The sequence below is a fragment of the Xenopus laevis genome, chromosome 3S (genome assembly GCF_017654675.1).
Source record: "Xenopus laevis strain J_2021 chromosome 3S, Xenopus_laevis_v10.1, whole genome shotgun sequence".
Classification (NCBI taxonomy): Eukaryota; Metazoa; Chordata; class Amphibia; order Anura; family Pipidae; genus Xenopus; species Xenopus laevis.
Window position 1 is genome coordinate 5,049,050 of NC_054376.1, and position 20,940 is coordinate 5,069,989.

At 43.4% G+C, this 20,940-nt stretch overlaps 1 protein-coding gene and 1 long non-coding RNA gene across 3 annotated transcripts; both read left to right on the plus strand.

Moving 5' to 3' along the window:
• The first annotated feature begins 1,900 nt into the window (after positions 1–1,900).
• Positions 1,901–5,334, plus strand: LOC121402090. Of its 2 annotated transcripts, none has more exons than XR_005966535.1 (3): positions 1,901–2,865; positions 3,222–3,422; positions 4,853–5,334. It is a non-coding gene; the product is annotated as an uncharacterized LOC121402090 (long non-coding RNA). The 2 variants fall into 2 exon arrangements; XR_005966536.1 differs by having other exon boundaries at positions 3,246–3,422.
• Positions 5,335–7,926: 2,592 nt separating this feature from the next.
• On the plus strand, positions 7,927–15,513 carry tuba8.S (tubulin alpha 8 S homeolog). Its single transcript, NM_001097713.1, is given in 5 exon segments — positions 7,927–8,009; positions 9,635–9,857; positions 13,571–13,719; positions 14,283–14,963; positions 15,155–15,513. Coding segments are annotated over 5 exon segments (1,371 nt in total). The 5' UTR covers positions 7,927–7,985; the 3' UTR covers positions 15,449–15,513.
• Positions 15,514–20,940: the final 5,427 nt, after the last annotated feature.

A 20,940-nucleotide genomic window follows, 5' to 3' on the forward strand; every position in this document is an offset into this window, starting at 1 on the left:
ATACAACCAAAAACTTGCCTTCAAGCCTGGAATTCAAAAATAAGCACCTGCTTTGAGGCCACTGAGAGCAACATGTTGCTCACAAGCTACTGGTTGGGGATCACTGCACTAGAATATAGCTGCATTGCGCTACATCATATAGGTTGCCTTACAGTATATACCTGTGCTGAGGCACTACAGTATGACTATGGCTGATTATAGTGTTGCACTACATGACTGCAGCAGTACAAGCCATTGCTGTGTTACCGTACTGGTATACTGTATGTCTCCATTTTGCTATAGTAATGGCTGCATAAAGTACAGGTGTGATTGGCTGCTCTACTGCAAAAATGCAGGGGTTCAGATGGGGGTTCAGATAGGGGACAGCAGGGGTATCTAGGGCCGAAGAGATTCGAGTACTCTCTTAATCTGTATTTTTTAAAATGAAATGTACATGTTACCTTGTTGGGTTTTCCCACTTTGTTCTGTTGTTGAAGAAAGGGCTACATTTGAATAAAATTCCTCCCTGCGCTACCAGACTTCCCTGACTCCTGTTCTGTGATATTTCTCTCTCTCTGGTGCTGATGTCACTGAGCCCAATGGGTGACAGTTGATGTGTGTGGGTGACACTGACTCCCCTGCTGGGTATCCGCGCCGCTCAGAGCTACCTTGTTAGAGGAAATGCAGCCTGCTGTTATCTGCCCGAAATCTATAAGAAAACAAAGTGAATTTGAAGGGGAACTCTATCCAAAAACTTTTTAAAAAATGTTGCATAATCTCATATTAAAGGATAAGTAAACCTTTAAAATAAGTGAATGTAAAACTGACGAGAGTGCTATTCTAAGATCTTTCGACATTTCCATTCATTATTTATTTTCTTTTTATTCCAAGATATTAAGGGATACATGTGCTGTTAATATGAATGAATTTTGTTCCAACAGCGCCACCTGCTGGTCAGTTTCTGATCAGTCTGACCACCAAGTAGTCAAGGAAGTTGTCAGGAGAAAGAAAGAGGCTGCTCTGATGTTCTTCTGCTTAGGAAAGATGTGAGAAAGGTTTCTAATTGAGAAAGAGCAGGAGCCCGAAATGTTGCCTAGTCTTTGGCACAAATAGAGATTTTCACCATTTCGGAGTACTGCAGCGTTAATTTTTATATGAATAATTGGTTTCTTTGGCAGTGGGAAAGCAGCGCGCACCCAATGCTACAAAAAGCGCAAGAATAGTTGTAGCAATTTGTCTATAATTGAGTTTTCTGCGGGACAGTCTCAATTTTGACCGCTCAGCCTGCTAAACCGGATTGTTACTGAAATGTCCTGACTTTCTCTTTGATCTCCTGCACGGACGCCAGAAAAATATACAAAGTTTCTGAAACTTAATCAAAATAAGAAACTTTTTTTTGCCAGAGCCTAGCGACAAACTTAGATTCTTCGTTTTCCCGAAGTTTCCTCATGAGGCAGAAAAAGAAGCAGTCCGAGTGCCCTCCCTCTGGCGATTTAAATTCTAGCCAGTGGGAAGGCTTTTCCCTCGGAGTGTTTCGTTTTCCAAAGTTGCTTCACAAGGAAACTTCAGGCGACTTTGGAACACGAAGCACTCCGATGTGCCATCCCGCCGCCGATTTAGATTCTAGTTGGTGGGAAGGGTTTTGGAGGAGCTCCATTTGCCCGGCGACAAATCACCTCTTCTTCAGTCAACTAATCTCCCCCGAAAAGCCTTCCCGCCAGCTAGAATCTAAATCGGCGCTGGGATGGCACTCAGAGTGCTTAGTTTTTCCGAAGATACTTCACATGGAAACTTCGGGCAACTTTGGAATACAAAGCACTGCAAATGCCACTCCGCCGCCGATTTAGATTCTAGCCGACGGGAAGGCTTTCCGGGAAGATTTAGTCGCCTGTCGACAAATCGCCTTTTCTTCAGTCGACTAATCTCCCTGAAAAGCCTTCCCGCCAGCTAGAATCTAAATCGCCAGGCGACTAAATCTCCCCGAATCTTAGCTTGTGCCCTTACCCTTAAACATAAGCAAAGACACAAATGTGACAATTTAAGATAAGCAGGTCTCTGGGGAGAACTGAGACTCACAGCTTAAAGGGCAATTCACTTTTATTAGCAAAATTGTTTGAAAACATAAAGCACGGCACTAAAACTCCCAGAAATGTGTTCAAACTTTCATAAACCTGCCTAATAGTGTAAAATGGACACATAATTAGGGGGCGGGGCCAAACAATTGGCTGCTGTAAGTTGCCAGTCACTATTTAGTGGGCTGTTTGTTTGTGGGCTTCTTTAGAATCCCAGTCCAGTCCTGGTCTAGTGAAATCCTCCACACACAGGACAAACACTACTGGAAGGGGCAGGTTTTGAATGGGAAAAAGCACCTCAGCTTCTCTTGTGAGAAAGTAAAACAGGGCATTATGGGACAAAACAAGAAACGTCATTTCCTTTAGTGACGCTGCCAATTTCTCTCCTCACGCTGAAAAATCTGACGTCACTTCAAACGAGCCCGCCAATGGCAACTTCCACCTATGGGGGCAGTATAGAGTATTGCTTTTTCAGTGAGGTATTACGGGAACTATTATCCAGTCCCCAACAGAGAGCATATCCCGCTTCACCGTCCCCATTCCACTCACACAGCACCGCTCCCTGTGCCACTGCTTGTACCCTCCCTACTCTGATCCTCACACATAACTGCTGCTCATAGACACGCCCCCGTGCGTCACCGTGTCCGCCCACACATGGGTCACGTGGCGGCGATGTCAGCACTTCCGGTATCTGGATCTGCTGCTGCGTTCCACCGGTTACTAGTCTGTGCCCTCTCTCCTGTACTAAGTGTCTTATTATTATTATTATTAGTCAGGGGAGGCCTTACAGCAGGAACAAACTGTAGGAGCTACTGTAAGTGTAATAATTGAGGGATCCTGATATCTGCTGAACCATATTAAAATCTGGGCCCCCTGGTGGCTGCTCTGTCATGTGATTGTGTCTCAACAGATCCTACAGCCCCCCCCCCCCAAAAAAAGGTCCATAACCCCCCAACTCACATTCATTTGCTTGGGAGAGAGGGGTCCCAGGAAAAAATAGTTAATCTGTTTCATCCTCTTAAAGGAGAAACAAATCCCTACCCCCCTACATATTTTATTAAGGGTTTGTTTCTCCTTGTTTCTACTTTAATTAATCATAAACCGATTCCCTTAGTCTTAAACATAAAGAAAAACCCTGCAGACATGAATGAATATTTGTATTTTGTACAGATTCTCTCCCCCCCTCGTTGGCAGGAAAACCCATGGCGGTTGCGGAAAATGTGTCCGGCTGTTCCCTTAGCGCAGTGATCCCCAACCAGTAGCGCAATGTGGGACTGGTCTCATTTGTCATTGTCTGGGACTCCATCTGCCCTGCCCATGATGAAGTGAGAGAGGCCTACAGATCCTGACTTCTGAACCAATGGATGCAAAGTGAGGTTTTTATGTTTCTATAAGGAAACATTTGAGTAAAAGTCACCCAGGGTACAAATAAGCACTCACCCCAAATCTCCCCCTAACTGACCTTCAGACTGGGCCCCCTTAGCTCATAACAAGGTTACAGATATATAGAAACATTGGGGTGTCACCCTGCTATAGTTCCAGGGGTACCCAGGGTACAAATAAGCATTCACCCCAAATCTCCCCCTAACTGACCTTCAGACTGGGCCCCCTTAGCTCATAACAAGGTTACAGATATATAGAAACATTGGGGTGTCACCCTGCTATAGTTCCAGGGGTACCCAGGGTACAAATAAGCACTCACCCCAAATCTCCCCCTAACTGACCTTCAGACTGGGCCCCCTTAGCTCATAACAAGGTTACACAGTGTCGGACTGGCCCGGCGGGAAACCGGGAAAAAACCCGGTGGGCCCCGACCCTCGTGGGCCCCCGCCGGGCCAGAACCCGTCTCTAAATATTTCAAATCACGGAAAAAAATTTTTTTCCGGCGATGCGCAGCACCGCCTGCGCATGCGCGGCGAACGGCGCTGTTGCGCATGCGCGGCAAACGGCGCTGTTGCGCATGCGCCGAGTGGCGGTGTTGCTGGGCAGACGCAATTTTGTAGGGCTGCGGGGGGCCGGAGGGGGGCCCCTGGACAGCAGTCCCGGTGGGCCCCGGGCCCCCCAGTCCGACCCTGAGGTTACAGATATATAGAAACATTGGGGTGTCACCCTGCTATAGTTAAAGGGGTACCCAGGGTACAAATAAACACTCACCCCAAATCTCCCCCTAACTGACCTTCAGACTGGGCCCCCTTAGCTCATAACAAGGTTACAGATATATAGAAACATTGGGGTGTCACCCTGCTATAGTTCCAGGGGTACCCAGGGTACAAATAAACACTCACCCCAAATCTCCCCCCCCCTAACTGACCTTCAGACTGGGCCCCCTTAGCTCATAATGTTACAGATATATAGAAATATTGGGGTAACAGTCACCCTGCTATACTTCTAGGGGTATCCAGGGTACAAATAAGCACTCACCCCAAATCTCCCCCTAACTGGCCTTCAGACTGGGCCCCTTAGCTCATAACAAGGTTACAGATATATAGAAACATTGGGGTGTCACCCTGCTATAGTTCCAGGGGTACCCAGGGTACAAATAAGCACTCAACCCCTCAGTGACTTCTAATATCCTTATCATTTACAGTAGGGGGTACATTATCCCTTATAATACATGAGTGATACTCAGAGTTCCCTGTATATGCCTTTATATAGCATTAAGCCCTGTATACCCTTTAAGATACCGAGTCCCATATCTGTACCAGAGAAAGACGTCCCACAGTTAGCATGCGGATGTATTTGCTGGTATTCTAATAATAATATTACATAAATGTTTACCATTTCTTTGTGTTTTTCTCTAGCATCCCCTGCAGCCTATGGTCCTATATCCAGCCTGCTCCTCTTGTTCTGCCAAACCATTGCCAGTATTTTCCAGAGACTCCCAGACAGGCAGCTGTGAGAGTTAAATGGAAGAAAACCTGGAACACTGATGTATCTTTAACATTGTAAGATGCAGAATTACAGTCGTGCACTTAAAAAGGGAAAGTTCAGTTCAGATTTCTTATATTATTGAAGCTGCTATTTAAAGCACTTGTTACTTTTTTTTTTTTAATTCTGAACCTTGCTTTAAAGCACCCTTTGGCCCGTGCATACAGAATCTTCCTATTAATATACTGTCACTCTTCTTCACACTTTAAACCCTGGAGAAAATCTTTATGCCTTAAAATTTAGACTTGCCAGCTTTAAAGCTGAAATGAATGAGATTTTCACACAACTGGTATTTTAATGTGAGCAAGTAACGTTCTAAACCAATCTAAATCAATAAATGGGCACTGCTTTCTGATTTCACTTGTATAGTGGCAGGAGGAATTTATTGTTAAAGGATAAGTAAACCTTTAAAATAAGTGAATGTAAAATTGATGAGAGTGTCATTCCAAGAACTTTTGTCATTTACAATCACTATTTATTTTCTTTTCATTCCAAGATATTAAGGGATACATGTGCTGTCAATATGAATGAATTTTGTTCCAACAGCGCCACCTGCTGGCCAGTTTCTGACCAGTCTGACCACCAAGTAGTCAAGGAAGTTGTCAGGAGAAAGAAAGAGGCTGCTCTGATGTTCTGCTTAGGAAAACAATTAGAAACCTTTCTCAAATCTTTCCTAAGCAGAAGAACATCAGAGCAGCCTCTTTCTTTCTCCTGACAACTTCCTTGACTACTTGGTGGACAGACTGGTCAGAAACTGACCAGCAGGTGGCGCTGCTTGAACAAAATTGCTTTTTTTTATGTCACAGCAGCAGAGAAAGTGTTAATTGTTCTCCAAAGCTGCGTTGGACTATTTGGGCCCAGATGTTGCTGAACTACACTGGAAGTTGCAGTGCAACTACAGGGGGGGGTTGTGTTTAAAATCTCTTCAGTTATTTAGATTTCAGAACATTCGTTAATTTTTTACAATTAAATAAAATTAACCTTGGCCTGAGGGTTTGATTTGCAGTTACATTTCCAAGATTTGTATCAAAATGTAAATACTCATTTAACACATTTCCTATAATATGTGAAAGGGGTTATTTACATAAATACTTTTTAAGGGTGGTGACAGACGAGGCTACTTGGGGAGATTAGTTGCCCAGCAACAAATTGCCTCTTCCTCGGGCGACTAATCGGCCTTATTGCCTTACATGGGGCTAGACATATTGTCAGTTTCCCAGCTGCCCCAAGTCATGTGACTTGTGCTCTGATAAACTTCAGTCACTCTTTACTACTGTACTGCAAGTTGGAGTGATATCACCCCCCTCCCTTTTCCCCCCAGCAGCCAAACAAAAGAACAATGTGAAGGTAACCAGATAGCAGCTCCCTAACACAAGATAACAGCTGCCTGGTAGATCTAAGAACAACACTCAATAGTAAAAACCCATGTCTCACTGAGACACATTCAGTTACATTGAGAAGGAAAAACAGCAGCCTGCCAGAAAGCATTTCTCTCCTAAAGTGCAGGCACAAGTCACATGACTGGGGGCAGCTGGGAATTTGGCAAAATGTCTAGCCCCATGTCAGATTTCAAAATTGAATATAAAAAAATCTGTTTGCTCTTTTGAGAAACGAATTTCAGTGCAGAATTCTGCTGGGGTATCACTATTAAAGGACCTTTAAATGATCAGTAACGTAAATTTTTTTTTAATAAAAAACACAAAGACAAATTAAACGTTGAAATCTCTAAGTCTTTATTAAGTATTAACTTACCAAAACTCCGCTTGCGCTACTCTTCATTAAGGCAACAATCCGTTGTGCACGCTCGATTTCTCCTCCCTGGTACATTTTTTGGAACCCGACCCGTACTCGCAACCTACGATCGGCAACCCGGACACGCAACCCGCATTCTTACCCGCTTGGACCTGCTACCTGACCCGCAAGTACCTTATCCGCAACCCGGACCCGCTGACCATCAAGAATCAGTAAGTGCTGTCATTGTAAACCAGAAGTAACGTCATCGGAAGTAGGCGTGGTCAGAAAAAAGGGAGTACAACAGGAAGTGCTATCATTGTAAACCGGAAGTGACATCATCGGAAGTAGGCATGATCAGAAAAGGGCGTAAAACAGGAAGTGACATCATTGGAAGTAGGCGTGGTCAGAAAAAGGGAGTAAAACAGGAAGTGCTGTCATTGTAAACCGGAAATGACATCATCGGAAGTATACATGATCAGAAAAAAGGCGTAAACATCGATATTGAGAAGACCCGCGACCCGCAAGCCCACAGAACCGTCGACCCGCGTCTATACCTGCACCCAGAACCTCTACCAGCAACCCGCAGGTTTTTGCAGGTAACCTGCGGGTTCCCGGCCCGCTGCAGGACTCTACTCCCTGGCTCTATCTCCTATAAGGAAGGCAGGGAGGAGAAATTGAGTGCCGCATGATGGATCGCCAGATCGCCTTTTCTGAAGAGGAGCACAGGTGGAGTTTCGGTAAGTTATTTCTTAATAAAGACTTGGCGATTTCAAAGTTTAATTTGTCTTTGTGTTTTTTGTTGTTGTTGTATACTAACGATTTTGTTTTTTTAAATTGATGTTACTGATCCTTTAATAACAATGTCCACAAAATGGCACCTGCCTGCTTGCTGTGATTGTGTAATTCCAAGACTGAAGGAAACACAATTTAACTAAATATATAGTGTAACTACAGTTTATTTTGCTCAACTAACATGATAAAAATGGATATGGAATTATTTCTTAGGGTGACAGGTCCCCTTTAAAGTATTAGCAGGGTCTATGTGCCCTTTAACCTGCAGCCAGACAGTGATTGCTCACGGCAGCCTAGGATTGTATGTGAGTGTGTGAGTTAGCATGCTCTTGTCATTTAACTGGTGGCTGTTTATAGCTCTGAGACTTGAAACCAAATCTGTGCTGCCCCCTTCCAGCTCGTCCCTTTCTGCAACAGGACTCGGCCTCTGTGCTCTGATTTGGGGTTTTGGAGAGAATAGGAGACCCTTCTCTATCCACGATGTGGGGGATCAGAAGCAAATCAGTACGTTATACCTGGGAGAGGGTTGGCAGCACCTAATAACTCCTGGGATTAGGTTTCATGGCAGCACCCACGGGTGCAATGTGACTGTGGGATTGTGGGTGGGGAGGGTTTACAGTAGGAGAGGTCAGACCTCGGAATAGTGTTCCTTATGCCGAGTGCAGTAAGAACTGGTGTGTGTGTGCCTTTATGGGGGGCTATTCCCGCATGGTGCAGGGGTGCAGTTGCAAGCAGGGTGATCGCTAACATTCATACAAGGGGTCATTTAGCAAAAACAGATAGTGATCAAAATTGCCATTAAAGGATAATGAAAGGTAAGTTTGATTATATCAGATACGTTTGTGGCTCAGAACTGCTGTTCTTCAGCTTCCCGGGGCCCTATCCCAAATGATTTCCATCGCCCAAATGGCCTCTACTGTGCCCTCACTGGGGGGCAGTGCATGTATAGGGTCTCCATACTTCTGCAGCGAGTCACGGAGATTACACTTCAGCCTCTGTACCGGTGGAGCTGACAATCTAAAGTCCCTAGCACAGGCTATGTTCGTTTTTATCTGTATGTTTTTGGAGTGTGGGAGGAAACTGGAGCTTAGAGAAGAACAGGGAAGCATGGGTTGGACATTGATTTTCTTTAATAACACCTCCCAATTGTCCCTAGTGACAGACAGTCCCAGTTTGTGGAATACAAAAAGGAGTGGGATTTACCTGGAAGTGAATGGTATTTTACGCAGATGACATGAAAAGTGGTTGTTCACCTTTGAGTTAACTTTTAGTATGGCACAGAGAGGGATATTCTTCTTATTATTTTTTATTATTCGTGGTTTTTGATTTATTTAGCTTTTTATTAGGGATGCACCAAATCCACTATTTTGGATTCGTCAGAACCCCCGAATCTGAACCAAATCCAAGCCCTAATTTGCATATGCAAATTAAGGGTGGGAAAGGAACCATTTTTTTACTTCCTTGTTTTGTGACAAAAAGTCACGAGATTTTCCTCCCTGCCCCTAATTTGCATATGCAAATTAGGATTCGGGTTCGGCCGGGCAGAAGGATTCGGCCGAATCCAAATCCTGCTGAAAAAGGCCGAATCCTGGCCGAATCCCGAACCGAATCCTGAATTCGGTGCATCCCTACTTTTTATTCATCCACTCTAGAATTTGCAATTTCAGCCGTCTGGTTGCTAGGGTTCATATTACCCTAGCAACCATGCACTGATTTGAATAAGAGGCTGGAATATGAATAGGAGAAGGACTGAATAGAAACAGGAGTAATAAAAAGCAGCAATAATGATATACTTGTAGCCTTACAGAGTTTGTTTTATTAGATGGGGTCAGCGACCCCAATCTACAAGCTGAAAAGAGTCAGAAGCAGAAGGCAGGGAGGAGTAGGGGGTACTGAAAGGCACTGGGCACTGGGTACCCTGACCCCAAGCACATTCTATACAATTATAGGCAGCGAAAGGTAGAAAGTACTGACTCACTAAGCACAATATATATATATATAGTGAAAGATATTGGGTACTGGAACCCCAAACACATTATAGAGCGATGGTGGGAATTGTAGTTTAACACATTCTGGGGGGGGGGGACAGGTTCATACAGTTCAATCTCAGTTTATTTGTTTCCCTGCAGAGGGAGTGCATTTCTGTGCACATTGGCCAAGCCGGCCTTCAGATTGGCAATGCATGCTGGGAACTCTTCTGCTTGGAGCATGGCATCCAACCGGATGGCACCTTTTTGGACCAACAGAAAACGGGCAGCTCTGCCGACTCCTTTGAAACGTTCTTCAGCGAGAGCAGCAATGGGAAGCACGTGCCACGGGTCATTTTGGTGGATTTGGAGACCACGGTAGCAGGTAGGTTGAAACTTTATAGTTTGACAAACCTCTAGTTGTGCTGTATTGTGGTTTTTATATCACCTGTCCTGAAGGTGGATCTCGGCCTTTTGGCTAAGATCAAGTGTAGTACCTTCTTATGATCCTATGTGAGCAAGTGGAAACACTTGGTCTTTAGATCATGTGTAGTCAGATCCGCTTGATCCGCTGGAATAGGCCAATGAAGTGGAAGCTTGACCAAAGCGATGCACAATGATCCTTTATGGAGAAGTGCTGGACCCACTTGGCCCACGCTTAATCTTGCTTCCCATATCCCCGGCTGCTTGGCTAGGGGGGGAAATCGTCTCTCCACTAATCCTTTCCTCTTCTTTCTTTTTTGAAAGTCCGATCGTACGATGATTTGTACGATCGGTCTTTGCATCTATGGCCAGCTTAAGTTTGCTCATAGTCTGTACAGAGAGATCCCATAAAACTATGACAGCATAGGTATTCCCTGTACTAAGCACAATTCAGCAGGAACAGTCCCCAAAGTTTGCTCATAGTCTGTACAGAGAGATCCCATAAAACTATGGCAGTATAGGTATTCCCTGTACTAAGCACAATTCAGCAGGAACAGTCCCTAAGTTTGCTCATAGTCTGTACAGAGAGATCCCATAAAACTATGGCAGCATAGGTATTCCCTGTACTAAGCACAATTCAGCAGGAACAGTCCCTAAGTTTGCTCATAGTCTGTACAGAGAGATCCCATAAAACTATGGCAGCATAGGTATTCCCTGTACTAAGCACAATTCAGCAGGAACAGTCCCTAAGTTTGCTCATAGTCTGTACAGAGAGATCCCATAAAACTAGGGCAGCATAGGTATTCCCTGTACTAAGCACAATTCAGCAGGAACAGCCCCTAAGTTTGTTCATAGTCTGTACAGAGAGATCCCATAAAACTATGGCAGCATAGGTATTCCCTGCAGGGCCGCCATCAGGGGGGGACAGGGGGGACTGTTGTCCCGGGCCCGGATGTTTTGGGGAGTTAAGGGGGGCCCGGCCGTGCTGCACTTACTTGCACTTACTTGCACAGCCGGTCCCCTGCATCCGAGCTCCGATGACTTCTTCTTGTGTTCTGATTCGCCAGTGAAATGTAAGTCCCGGTAAAGCCACATGCTGATTGGTTGGGAGAAGTTTGAACCTCCCTTCTACTTTATCCAATCACCATGCGCCTTTACCGGGACTTACATTTCACTGGCGAATCAGAGCACAAGAAACTGAGGATACTCCCTGGCTAAGGTACGTGCAGTTTTTTTTTTCTTTTAACTTGTGGGAGCCCTGACCAATAGTTTTTTTAAATGTGTGGGGGCCCTTTGCTAGTTTTTTTTTTTTTTTTTTAAGATGTGTGGGGGCTCTGGCTAATAGTTTTTTTTTTAAATGTGTGGGGGCCCTTTGCTAGTTTTTTTTTTGTTTTTTTTAAGATGTGTGGGGGCTCTGGCTAATAGTTTTTTTTTTAAATGTGTGGGGGCCCTTTGCTATTTTTTTTTTTTTAAGATGTGTGGGGGCCCTGGCTAATTGTTTTTTTTTTTTAAATGTGTGGGGGCCCTTTGCTAGTTTTTTTTTTTTTTTAAGATGTGTGGGGGCCCTGGATAATAGTTTTTTTTTAAAAAATGTGTGGGGGCCCTGGCTAATTGTTTTTTTTTAAAAAAAATGTGTGGGGGCCCTGGCTAATTGTTTTTTTTTTTAAATGTGTGGGGGCCCTTTGCTATTTTTTTTTTTTTAAGATGTGTGGGGGCCCTGGCTAATAGTTTTTTTTTTAAAAAAATGTGTGGGGGCCCTGGCTAATTGTTTTTTTTTTTAAATGTGTGGGGGCCCTTTGCTAATTTTTTTTTTAAGATGTGTGGGGGCCCTGGCTAATTGGTTTTTTTTGTAAAAAATGTGTGGCTGCCCTGGATAATTGTTTTTTTTTTTTAAGATGTTTAAGATGTGTGGGGGCCCTGGCTAATTGGTTTTTTTTTTTTAAGATGTGTGGGGGCCCTGGCTAATAGTTTTTTTTAAAAAAAATGTGTGGGGGCCCTGGCTAATTGTTTTTAAATGTGTGGGGGCCCTTCGCTATTTTTTTTTTTTTAAGATGTGTGGGGGCCCTGGATAATAGTTTTTTTTTAAAAAATGTGTGGGGGCCCTGGCTAATTGTTTTTTTTAAAAAAAAATGTGTGGGGGCCCTGGCTAATTGTTTTTTTTTTTTAAATGTGTGGGGGCCCTTTGCTATTTTTTTTTTTTAAGATGTGTGGGGGCCCTGGCTAATAGTTTTTTTTTTTAAAAATGTGTGGGGGCCCTGGCTAATTGTTTTTTTTTTTAAATGTGTGGGGGCCCTTTGCTAATTTTTTTTTTAAGATGTGTGGGGGCCCTGGCTAATTGGTTTTTTTTGTAAAAAATGTGTGGCTGCCCTGGATAATTGTTTTTTTTTTTTAAGATGTTTAAGATGTGTGGGGGCCCTGGCTAATTGGTTTTTTTTTTTTTAAATGTGTGGGGGCCCTTTGCTATTTTTTTTTTTTTTAAGATGCGTGGGGGCCCTGGCTAATAGTTTTTTTAAAAAAAAATGTGTGGGGGCCCTGGCTAATTGTTTTTTATTTTTTAAAGATGCGTGGGGGCCCTGGCTAATTGTTTTTTATTTTTTAAAGATGCGTGGGGGCCCTGGCTAATTGTTTTTTTTATTTGTGGGGCCCTGGCCACCAATGTTTTTTTTCTTTAACCACCACCTGACCACCAAAACTTGTAGGAGGGGTCTGGGCACCAAAGTTATTTTTTTAACTTGTAGGGGGGCACTTCATGTTTTAATGCCTGTGTCTTGTGTGGCTTTCAAACTGAGGGAGGTGTGGCGAGGGGGGGCCCCAGAAAATTTTGTTGTGCGGGGCCCCGTGATTTCTGATGGCAGCCCTGATTCCCTGTACTAAGCACAATTCAGCAGGAACAGTCCCTAAGTTTGCTCATAGTCTGTACAGAGAGATCCCATAAAACTATGGCAGCATAGGTATTCCCTGTACTAAGCACAATTCAGCAGGAACAGCCCCTAAGTTTGCTCATAGTCTGTACAGAGAGATCCCATAAAACTATGGCAGCATAGGTATTCCCTGTACTAAGCACAATTCAGCAGGAACAGTCCCCTAAGTTTGCTCATAGTCTGTACAGAGAGATCCCATAAAACTATGACAGCATAGGTATTCCCCTATAGCAGTGGTCCCCAACCAGTAGTTCGCGAGCAACATGTTGCTCTCCAGCCCCTTGGATGTTGCTCTCAGGGTCCTTAAAGCAGGTGCTTATTTTTGAATTCCAAGCTTGAAAGCAAGTTTTGGTTGCATAAAAACTGAGTATAGTGCCAAGTAGAGACTCCTGTAGGCTGCCAGACCACATAGGGGCTACCAAATAGCCAATCACAGCCCTTATTTTGCACCCCAAGAGACTTTTTTATGCTTGTGTTGCTCCCCAACTCTTTTTACATTTGAATGTGGCTCACAGGTAAAAAAGGTTGGGGATCCCTGCCCTATAGCATAGGGGTGGTTCCTGCTGAATTGTGGTAACTTAAATGCAAGTGAATCAGTGAAGGAGAAATGCACCTGTTTATGCACTACATATAAATTATTCATTACAAACCCCTATCCCATCAGTCCCTTTCCACTTTTCCATCATTCCTATTTGACTGTGTTACATAGTGAATCACATGACATATGAACTACTTTTCCCCCCTAATTCCCTAGATGAGATCCGGGGAGGAATTTACCGACACCTGTTTCACCCAGAACACTTTATTACGGGTAAAGAGGACGCAGCAAATAATTACGCCCGAGGACACTACACTGTTGGGAAAGAAATCATTGACCTGGTGCTGGATCGGATACGGAAGCTGGTGAGAGACACGAAACTCTGAAATAAAAGTGTAACTGTTGAAGGCACGGAAACCTGACTCTTTGGAATCGTCTTCTTTAAAGGACGAGTAATCCTTTAAAATAAGGGAATGTAAAATTGATGAGAGGGCTGTTCTAAGCACTTTTGTCATTAATATTCATTATTTATTTTCTTTTTATTCCAAGATATTAAGGGATACATGTGCTGTTAATATGAATGAATTTTGTTCCAACAGCGCCACCTGCTGGTCAGTTTCTGATCAGTCTGACCACCAAGTAGTCAAGGAAGTTGTCAGGAGAAAGAAAGAGGCTGCTCTGATGTTCTTCTGCTTAGGAAAATAATTAGAAACCTTTCTCAAATCTTTCCTAAGGTGGCAACCCTAATTTCCACAGGCCCCTTTATAATCCAATCATTAGCCAATGGACCAAATCATTGCATCGGCCTAATGTGGATCACCAAGGAGGAAGCTGGGTGGAAATACAATGCTCAATGGTGGTAAATACAATGCTCGAGGATGTTGGTCTTCAGCAGGTGGTTCTTAACTCATATATTTATCCCTTTCAGACTGACGCCTGTTCCAGCCTGCAGGGTTTCCTGGTTTTCCACAGCTTCGGAGGAGGAACCGGTTCTGGGTTCACCTCTCTTCTCATGGAGCGACTGTCCCTGGATTATGGGAAGAAGTCCAAGCTGGAGTTTGCTATATATCCAGCACCGCGGATCTCCACGGCAGTGGTGGAACCCTACAACTCAATCCTGACGACGCACACTACTCTGGAACATTCAGACTGTGCCTTCATGGTAGACAATGAGGCCATTTATGACCTGTGCCATCGAAACCTGGACATTGAGCGGCCAACCTATATGGTACTGAACAGGCTCATTAGCCAGATCGTCTCCTCCATCACGGCCTCCCTGAGATTCGATGGTGCCCTCAACGTAGACCTGACAGAGTTCCAAACCAACTTGGTGCCTTACCCACGCATTCATTTCCCTCTGGTCACCTATGCCCCTATCATCTCATCAAACAAGGCTTCCCATGAGCAATTATCTGTGGCAGATATCACCAATGCTTGCTTTGAGCCGTGTAATCAGATGGTGAAGTGTGACCCCCGCCACGGGAAGTACATGGCCTGCTGTTTGCTTTATCGTGGTGATGTGGTGCCCAAAGATGTCAACGTGGCAATTGCCTCTATAAAGACTAAGAAAAACATACAGTTTGTAGATTGGTGTCCCACTGGATTCAAGGTTTCTGCTCAAATACCTCTTTCACCCTTTATTTTCCTATCCCTCCTATCTTCTCCCTCATGTGACCCCCAACTTCATCTTGATGTCTTCCTTGTCTTGATCCTACTATCCTTCCACCTCTGTTTCTCTTCTTCTTTTTCTTCTTCTTGTTCTTCTTCTTGTTATCCCTCTAATATCCTTGTCTTTTTCAGGTGGGCATTAATTACCAGCCTCCCACCGTGGTGCCAGGAGGAGACCTTGCCAAGGTTCAGCGTGCAGTCTGCATGCTCAGTAACACCACGGCCATCGCTGAGGCCTGGGCACGGCTAGACCACAAGTTTGATTTGATGTTCGCCAAGCGTGCCTTTGTACACTGGTACGTTGGCGAGGGCATGGAGGAGGGCGAGTTTTCAGAGGCTCGAGAGGACTTAGCAGCCCTGGAGAAAGATTACGAGGAGGTGGGAATAGACTCGATTGAGGACGAGAATGAAGGAGAAGAATATTAAGAATATTGAGACTTTCATGTTGGGTCTTGCAAGACTTTTTCTAAAATAAAAATACCTCAACTGAGTGATGGAACCTCTTTATTGTCCAGATATCTATTAAACCATATCATAGAGCAAACACATCAATATACGTACCATACACAGCTCCTCCTGCCGGCCTTTATACCAAGAAATGGCAACTGGTTAATGCTGGGAGTTGTAGGTCAAAATCACATTGCACACCCCTGCTCTATACCCTACCCCCCACCCAGAGGCAACAGTTATCACCATCTTAATGGATTAGTTACCAGTCTTTTACTTAACACTATTTAAGCAGGTTTTTCTCTCCCCTCCCTTAGGATGACGGCCCAGACATTCAATAATTATGGTGCCCGATACTAGTTAGGCATTAGGGATGCACCGAATCCAGAATTTGGTTTCGGATTTGGCCTTTTTCAGCAGGATTTGGATTCGGTTCAGTATTTGGCTGAATCTTTCGCAAAGGATTCATGGGTTTGGCCAAATCCAAAATTGTGGATTCGGTGCATCCCTGGTCCTCCCTCAAAGGGGCCGAAGTTATTGGCTTATTGGTCAATGGGTCCCTCTTGGCTGTGAGTCCTTTAATCAATTAGAAAGGAGATCCTTTGTGGCTCATGATTCTCTTCTGCATCTCGTAGGCCTCGTCTGCTATGGAGCCCCTGACCTCAGTACCCCCTGGCTGAGCTGAACATGGTTTCATAGACACAAGTCGTGTTTTTTCACCCACAGTGGGTTTCTTCCCCAGAATAACAACTTCATTTTGGGCACACACTAAGTCTGTGACACATATTTCTCACTATGCAAATGTTATGCAATAGAAGTCTCTTCATTGTGGGCTTTCCTGGAGGCAACTGAATAGTTCCAAAATCTGAAACAATAGATGAGTCAACTCTGACTCATACGTTTACATCATGCGTGTTGGTATCTCCACTGATGTGCTTGTATGTATATATATATTTATAATTATTTATTCAACAATTTTAGTTATGAGCCGCATTCCTGTTCTCTATATCTAAAACCATTCTTTTAAGCAACCGGGTGCTGCTTAAAGAGGAATCATATAAGAGGAATCATATAACCATGTTGGAATATAAGTGCACTCCTGCATCTTTAAAAAAAACATATACGTTATTGACTCGCCAGTATGAGCCTTTTGTTCATGTCTTGACCCTTTCTCAAGACACTTTTGGCCCCCATTACATTTTCCATTCAAAACCATAATGCAGAGGAGATTTTCACCCTCATCACCAATCCACTATGACACTTAAATTGATGCCCCCACTGAATCATTCTAAGCTCCTGAGTTGCTCCCCCATTGGACCAAATGTACCACAATCACAAGTACTTACATAATACACACAGTATAACAAGACTCTGCAATATCTGATGTTCATAACACAATTCAAACAACTGTGTTCATTCAGACACCAAGCTGCAAGGGTCCCCAATTTTTTTATTTTATCCAAGATAGATAGATAGATAGATAGATAGATAGATAGATAGATAGATGATAGATAGATCGATCGATAATAGACAGATAGATAGATAGATGATAGAGGGAGAGAGACATAGATGATAGATGGATGGATGGATGGATGGATGGAGAGATGATAGATAGATAGATAGATCGATCGATAGATAAATAGATAGATAGATAGATGATAGAGGGAGAGAGAGAGAAACATAGATGATAGATGGATGGATGGATGGATGGAGAGATAGATAGATGATAGATATATAGATAGACATATAGATAGATGATAGAGAGAGAAAGAGACATAGATGATAGATGGATGGATAGATGGATGGATGGATGAAGAGATGATAGATAGATAGATAGATAGATAGATAGATAGATATAGAGAGAGAGAGTTGATGAAAGATAGATATATGATAGATAGATTGATAGATAGATAGATAGATAGATAGATAGATAGATAGATGATAGAGGGGGGAGAGAGAGACATAGACGATAGAGTGATAGATGATAGAGGGGGAGAGAGAGAGAGAGACAGATGATAGATGGATGGATGGATTGATGGATGGAGAGATAGATAGATGGATGGATGGAGAGATAGATGGATGGATGGAGAGATAGATAGATAGATAGATAGATAGATAGATAGATGGAGAGATAAATCGATAGATAGATAGATAGATAGATAGATAGATGGATGGAGAGATAAATCGATAGATAGATAGATAGATAGATGATAGAGAGAGAGAGTTGATGAAAGATAGATATATGATAGACAGATAGATAGATAGATAGATATAGTAGATATTAGAGATATAGAGAGACAAATGGATGATAGATTACTTTGCATACCTTTATAAATAAGCCCCTGATAATTATATAAGAATACAAAAAATGCAGTTTCATTTTCTGCTGTTTGTTTAATCAGATAAATATTATATATTTAAAGGCCTTTTGTCAGTGAGCGCAGGTTCCCTCAGAGGAAGTGCAGCCCCCGCCAATGTGTACAGACAAGTGTATCTTTCCCAATTACAATAGATAGAGAAGGCAGCTGCATAAGGACCTTACATCCTCTCGGAATCATTATTTATTTGCTTTGTAATCAGCTGCTGGTATAAAGTATCCACAGAGGACTGGGATGTTTTGACCAAACAGACTTTCGGAAGAACTTCGGAAGAAAAGAAACTCTTATTTCACAAGTAGCTCCTCCCACTTTTGCCACATCTTAAATGATATTTGACACTTTTTGGGTTAGATTTAAAAAAAAACAACAAAAACACAAAAACAAAAACAGTCAGCTGGGGGTATTTTTGAGTCCAAGTTTTTCACTGTCACCCTCCAACATTTTAACAGAAACACCAAAAAATTTAAGTGTTTTTAAGACCTTGAATCACCCACCACTTTCTTGGTACCTGACTGCCCGTGTACCCAGCTTGTATCAGAAGGGATAACTGGGAGCAGGGGGAAAGTGGAAAGTACCCTGAGCTGGTGTTTTTTAAAGAAGATGCTGCAAAATTAGTTTTTTAGACTCTCTCCCTTCCATAAGTTCCAGTACAAGGCTGTTAAATAGGAAGGAGTCTACAGAACAGGAAACTTTAGCCTAAAATGAAAAATAAGAAACGTGTGTTTGTAATTGGCATAGTTTATTATACGTGAATTCCTTTTGTTTCCAAAAACAAAAGGAAGAAACTGAAGAGGAGGATGAAGAAGGACCTGCTGTAGCAGAAGAGAGAGAAGAAGGAGCTGATAAAAGAAAAATGCAAAAAGGAAAGTTTGTAGGAGAACGCCATGGCTAAATAACAAAATACTAAAATACAATGGAAGTGCTACTGATCTGGCCAAAGTAACTACAGACATAGAAAAAAAGAAGAGAGATTGATCAATGCACATTCCCTGGTCCCAACATATAAGTAATCTATGCAGATGCATGTATTTACAAAGATAGGGTTTTTTTAGTTATAAAATTATGATCATAAGATTGATAAGCCACCATACCACGTCAAAGTATGGCCAGGCCGTGAGACCTTTATTGCAGGTAATGCTCTTATGCCGGGAGGCTTTAGTATTAGGTATTATGACCAGAGGTAAATAGTTAGGGACCACCATATGGGTTTTACCTTGACGTGGTATGGTGGCTCATCAATCTTATGAGCTAGAAGAGCTAGAGGCAGGGCCAAATTTACATAGTGGGTGCCCCTAGGCCACTGCCGTTCATCGCCCCTTTCCCCTACCCTTTATTCATGCAAATTTTCATCATCTGGACCGGAGCAATGAGGATTGGTGCATGGGAAATTAAAAAAAATATCTCCAGTGCATTCCCAGTGTTTTTGAACCAATGTGGGTGTGGTTGGACAGCATGCCGCCCCTCTAGGTGGCCTTTCCACAAATCCGGGCCTGGCTACAGGATGAAGCTGCAACAGAAGAAGAGGTAGAGTATGGAGCTGCAGCAGAAGAAGAGGTAGAGGATGAAGCTGCAGCAGAAGAAGAGGTAGAGGGTGAAGCTGCAGCAGAAGAAGAGGTAGAGGATGAAGCTACAGCAGAAGAAGAGGTAGAGGATGAAGCTGCAGCAGAAGAAGAGGTAGAGGATGAAGTTGCAGAAGAAGAAGAGCTAGAGGATGAAGTTTCAGAAGAAGAAAAGTTGGAAGAAAAAGATGCTGCAGCAGAAGAAAAGCTAGAGGATGGAGCTGCAGCAGAAGAAGAGCTAGAGGATGAAGTTGCAAAAGAAGAAAATTTGGAAGAAAAAGTTGCTGCAGCAGAAGAAAAGGTGGAGGATGGAGCTCCAGCAGAAGAAGGACTAGAGGATGAAGCTGCAGCAGAAGAAGAGGTAGAGGATGAAGCTGCAGCAGAAGAAGAGGTAGAGGATTAAGTTGCAGAAGAAGTAAAGTTGGAAGAAAAAGTTGCCGCAGCAGAAGTAAAGCTGGAGGATGGAGCTGCTGCTGCTGAAGACCAGAAGCAGCTTCTCCTGCATGGGCAAAAAGGTAAACCCTAAAACAACAGGTCAGGAAGGCAGTCACGAAGTGTAATGTATCAATTTATTGGCAATTCATTTTAGCTGCAGATTCCCCATGTTGACCAGGGCAGCTCCACTTTACTCAGTTCGATCAACCGTTAACAAACCATTATAAATGTGCTTTGTGGCATATTTATCATAGGGTGAATAATATCGGGTGAGTTGGTGAGTGGAAGCGCAAATTGGAGATGGGGTGGGTGCGTTAGTCGTAGAAGGGGTAGGTGGGTGGGTGCATGTGTGGGTGGACAGCTGTGTGAGTAGGTGCATGCGAGGATGGGTGGCTCTGTTAGCCGCTGAATTGGCAACTTTGTGTCGTGAGGGGGGGTGGGTGCAGGATTCGGTGAGGGGGTGGGTATTATGTGGGTTTGACCCCTAATTTCACGTGGATGAGGAAACTGGGAGACAAATAACTGAGGGGAAGGAGCGTTTTACCATTACATGAGATCATAACAAGAAGGCAGATTATATGGAATAAATGGGATGGGAATATCACTGCTGGAGGGTAGAAGTGGGGGCAATATAAGAAGAAGGGGTAATATTTACCTAAGAGAGCAGAACCTGGAGTTTTATATATATATATACTATATGCTACCAATACAGACTGATAAAATGTTCCGCTCAAATGTGCTGAACATTCAGTGAAATGTGGAAAGATAACTCAATCCATAGGTTATAAATAGAACTATAATGTGCCTAAGGGTTAATAAGCAAAGAGTGCTGGTTAAAGTCACAATCCCTAGAACTGACTGTTCCCCCATAGCGACTGATTACGCAGGTTAATATCCCCCCCCGTCCATTCAGCGCCAATGCAGGAGTATAATACTACAGCCATTCCTGTGACTTTACTCTCCTTGTGCTCAAGTGATGGGATTCATTCATCCAATCCCCATGGACGCTTCTTTCCAGCCAGTAGGAATGGAGGCTATATAGTGTACTTCCCATCAGTCGCCACATGAGGGCAGTAGCAGCAGCAAGCAGTTGCACACA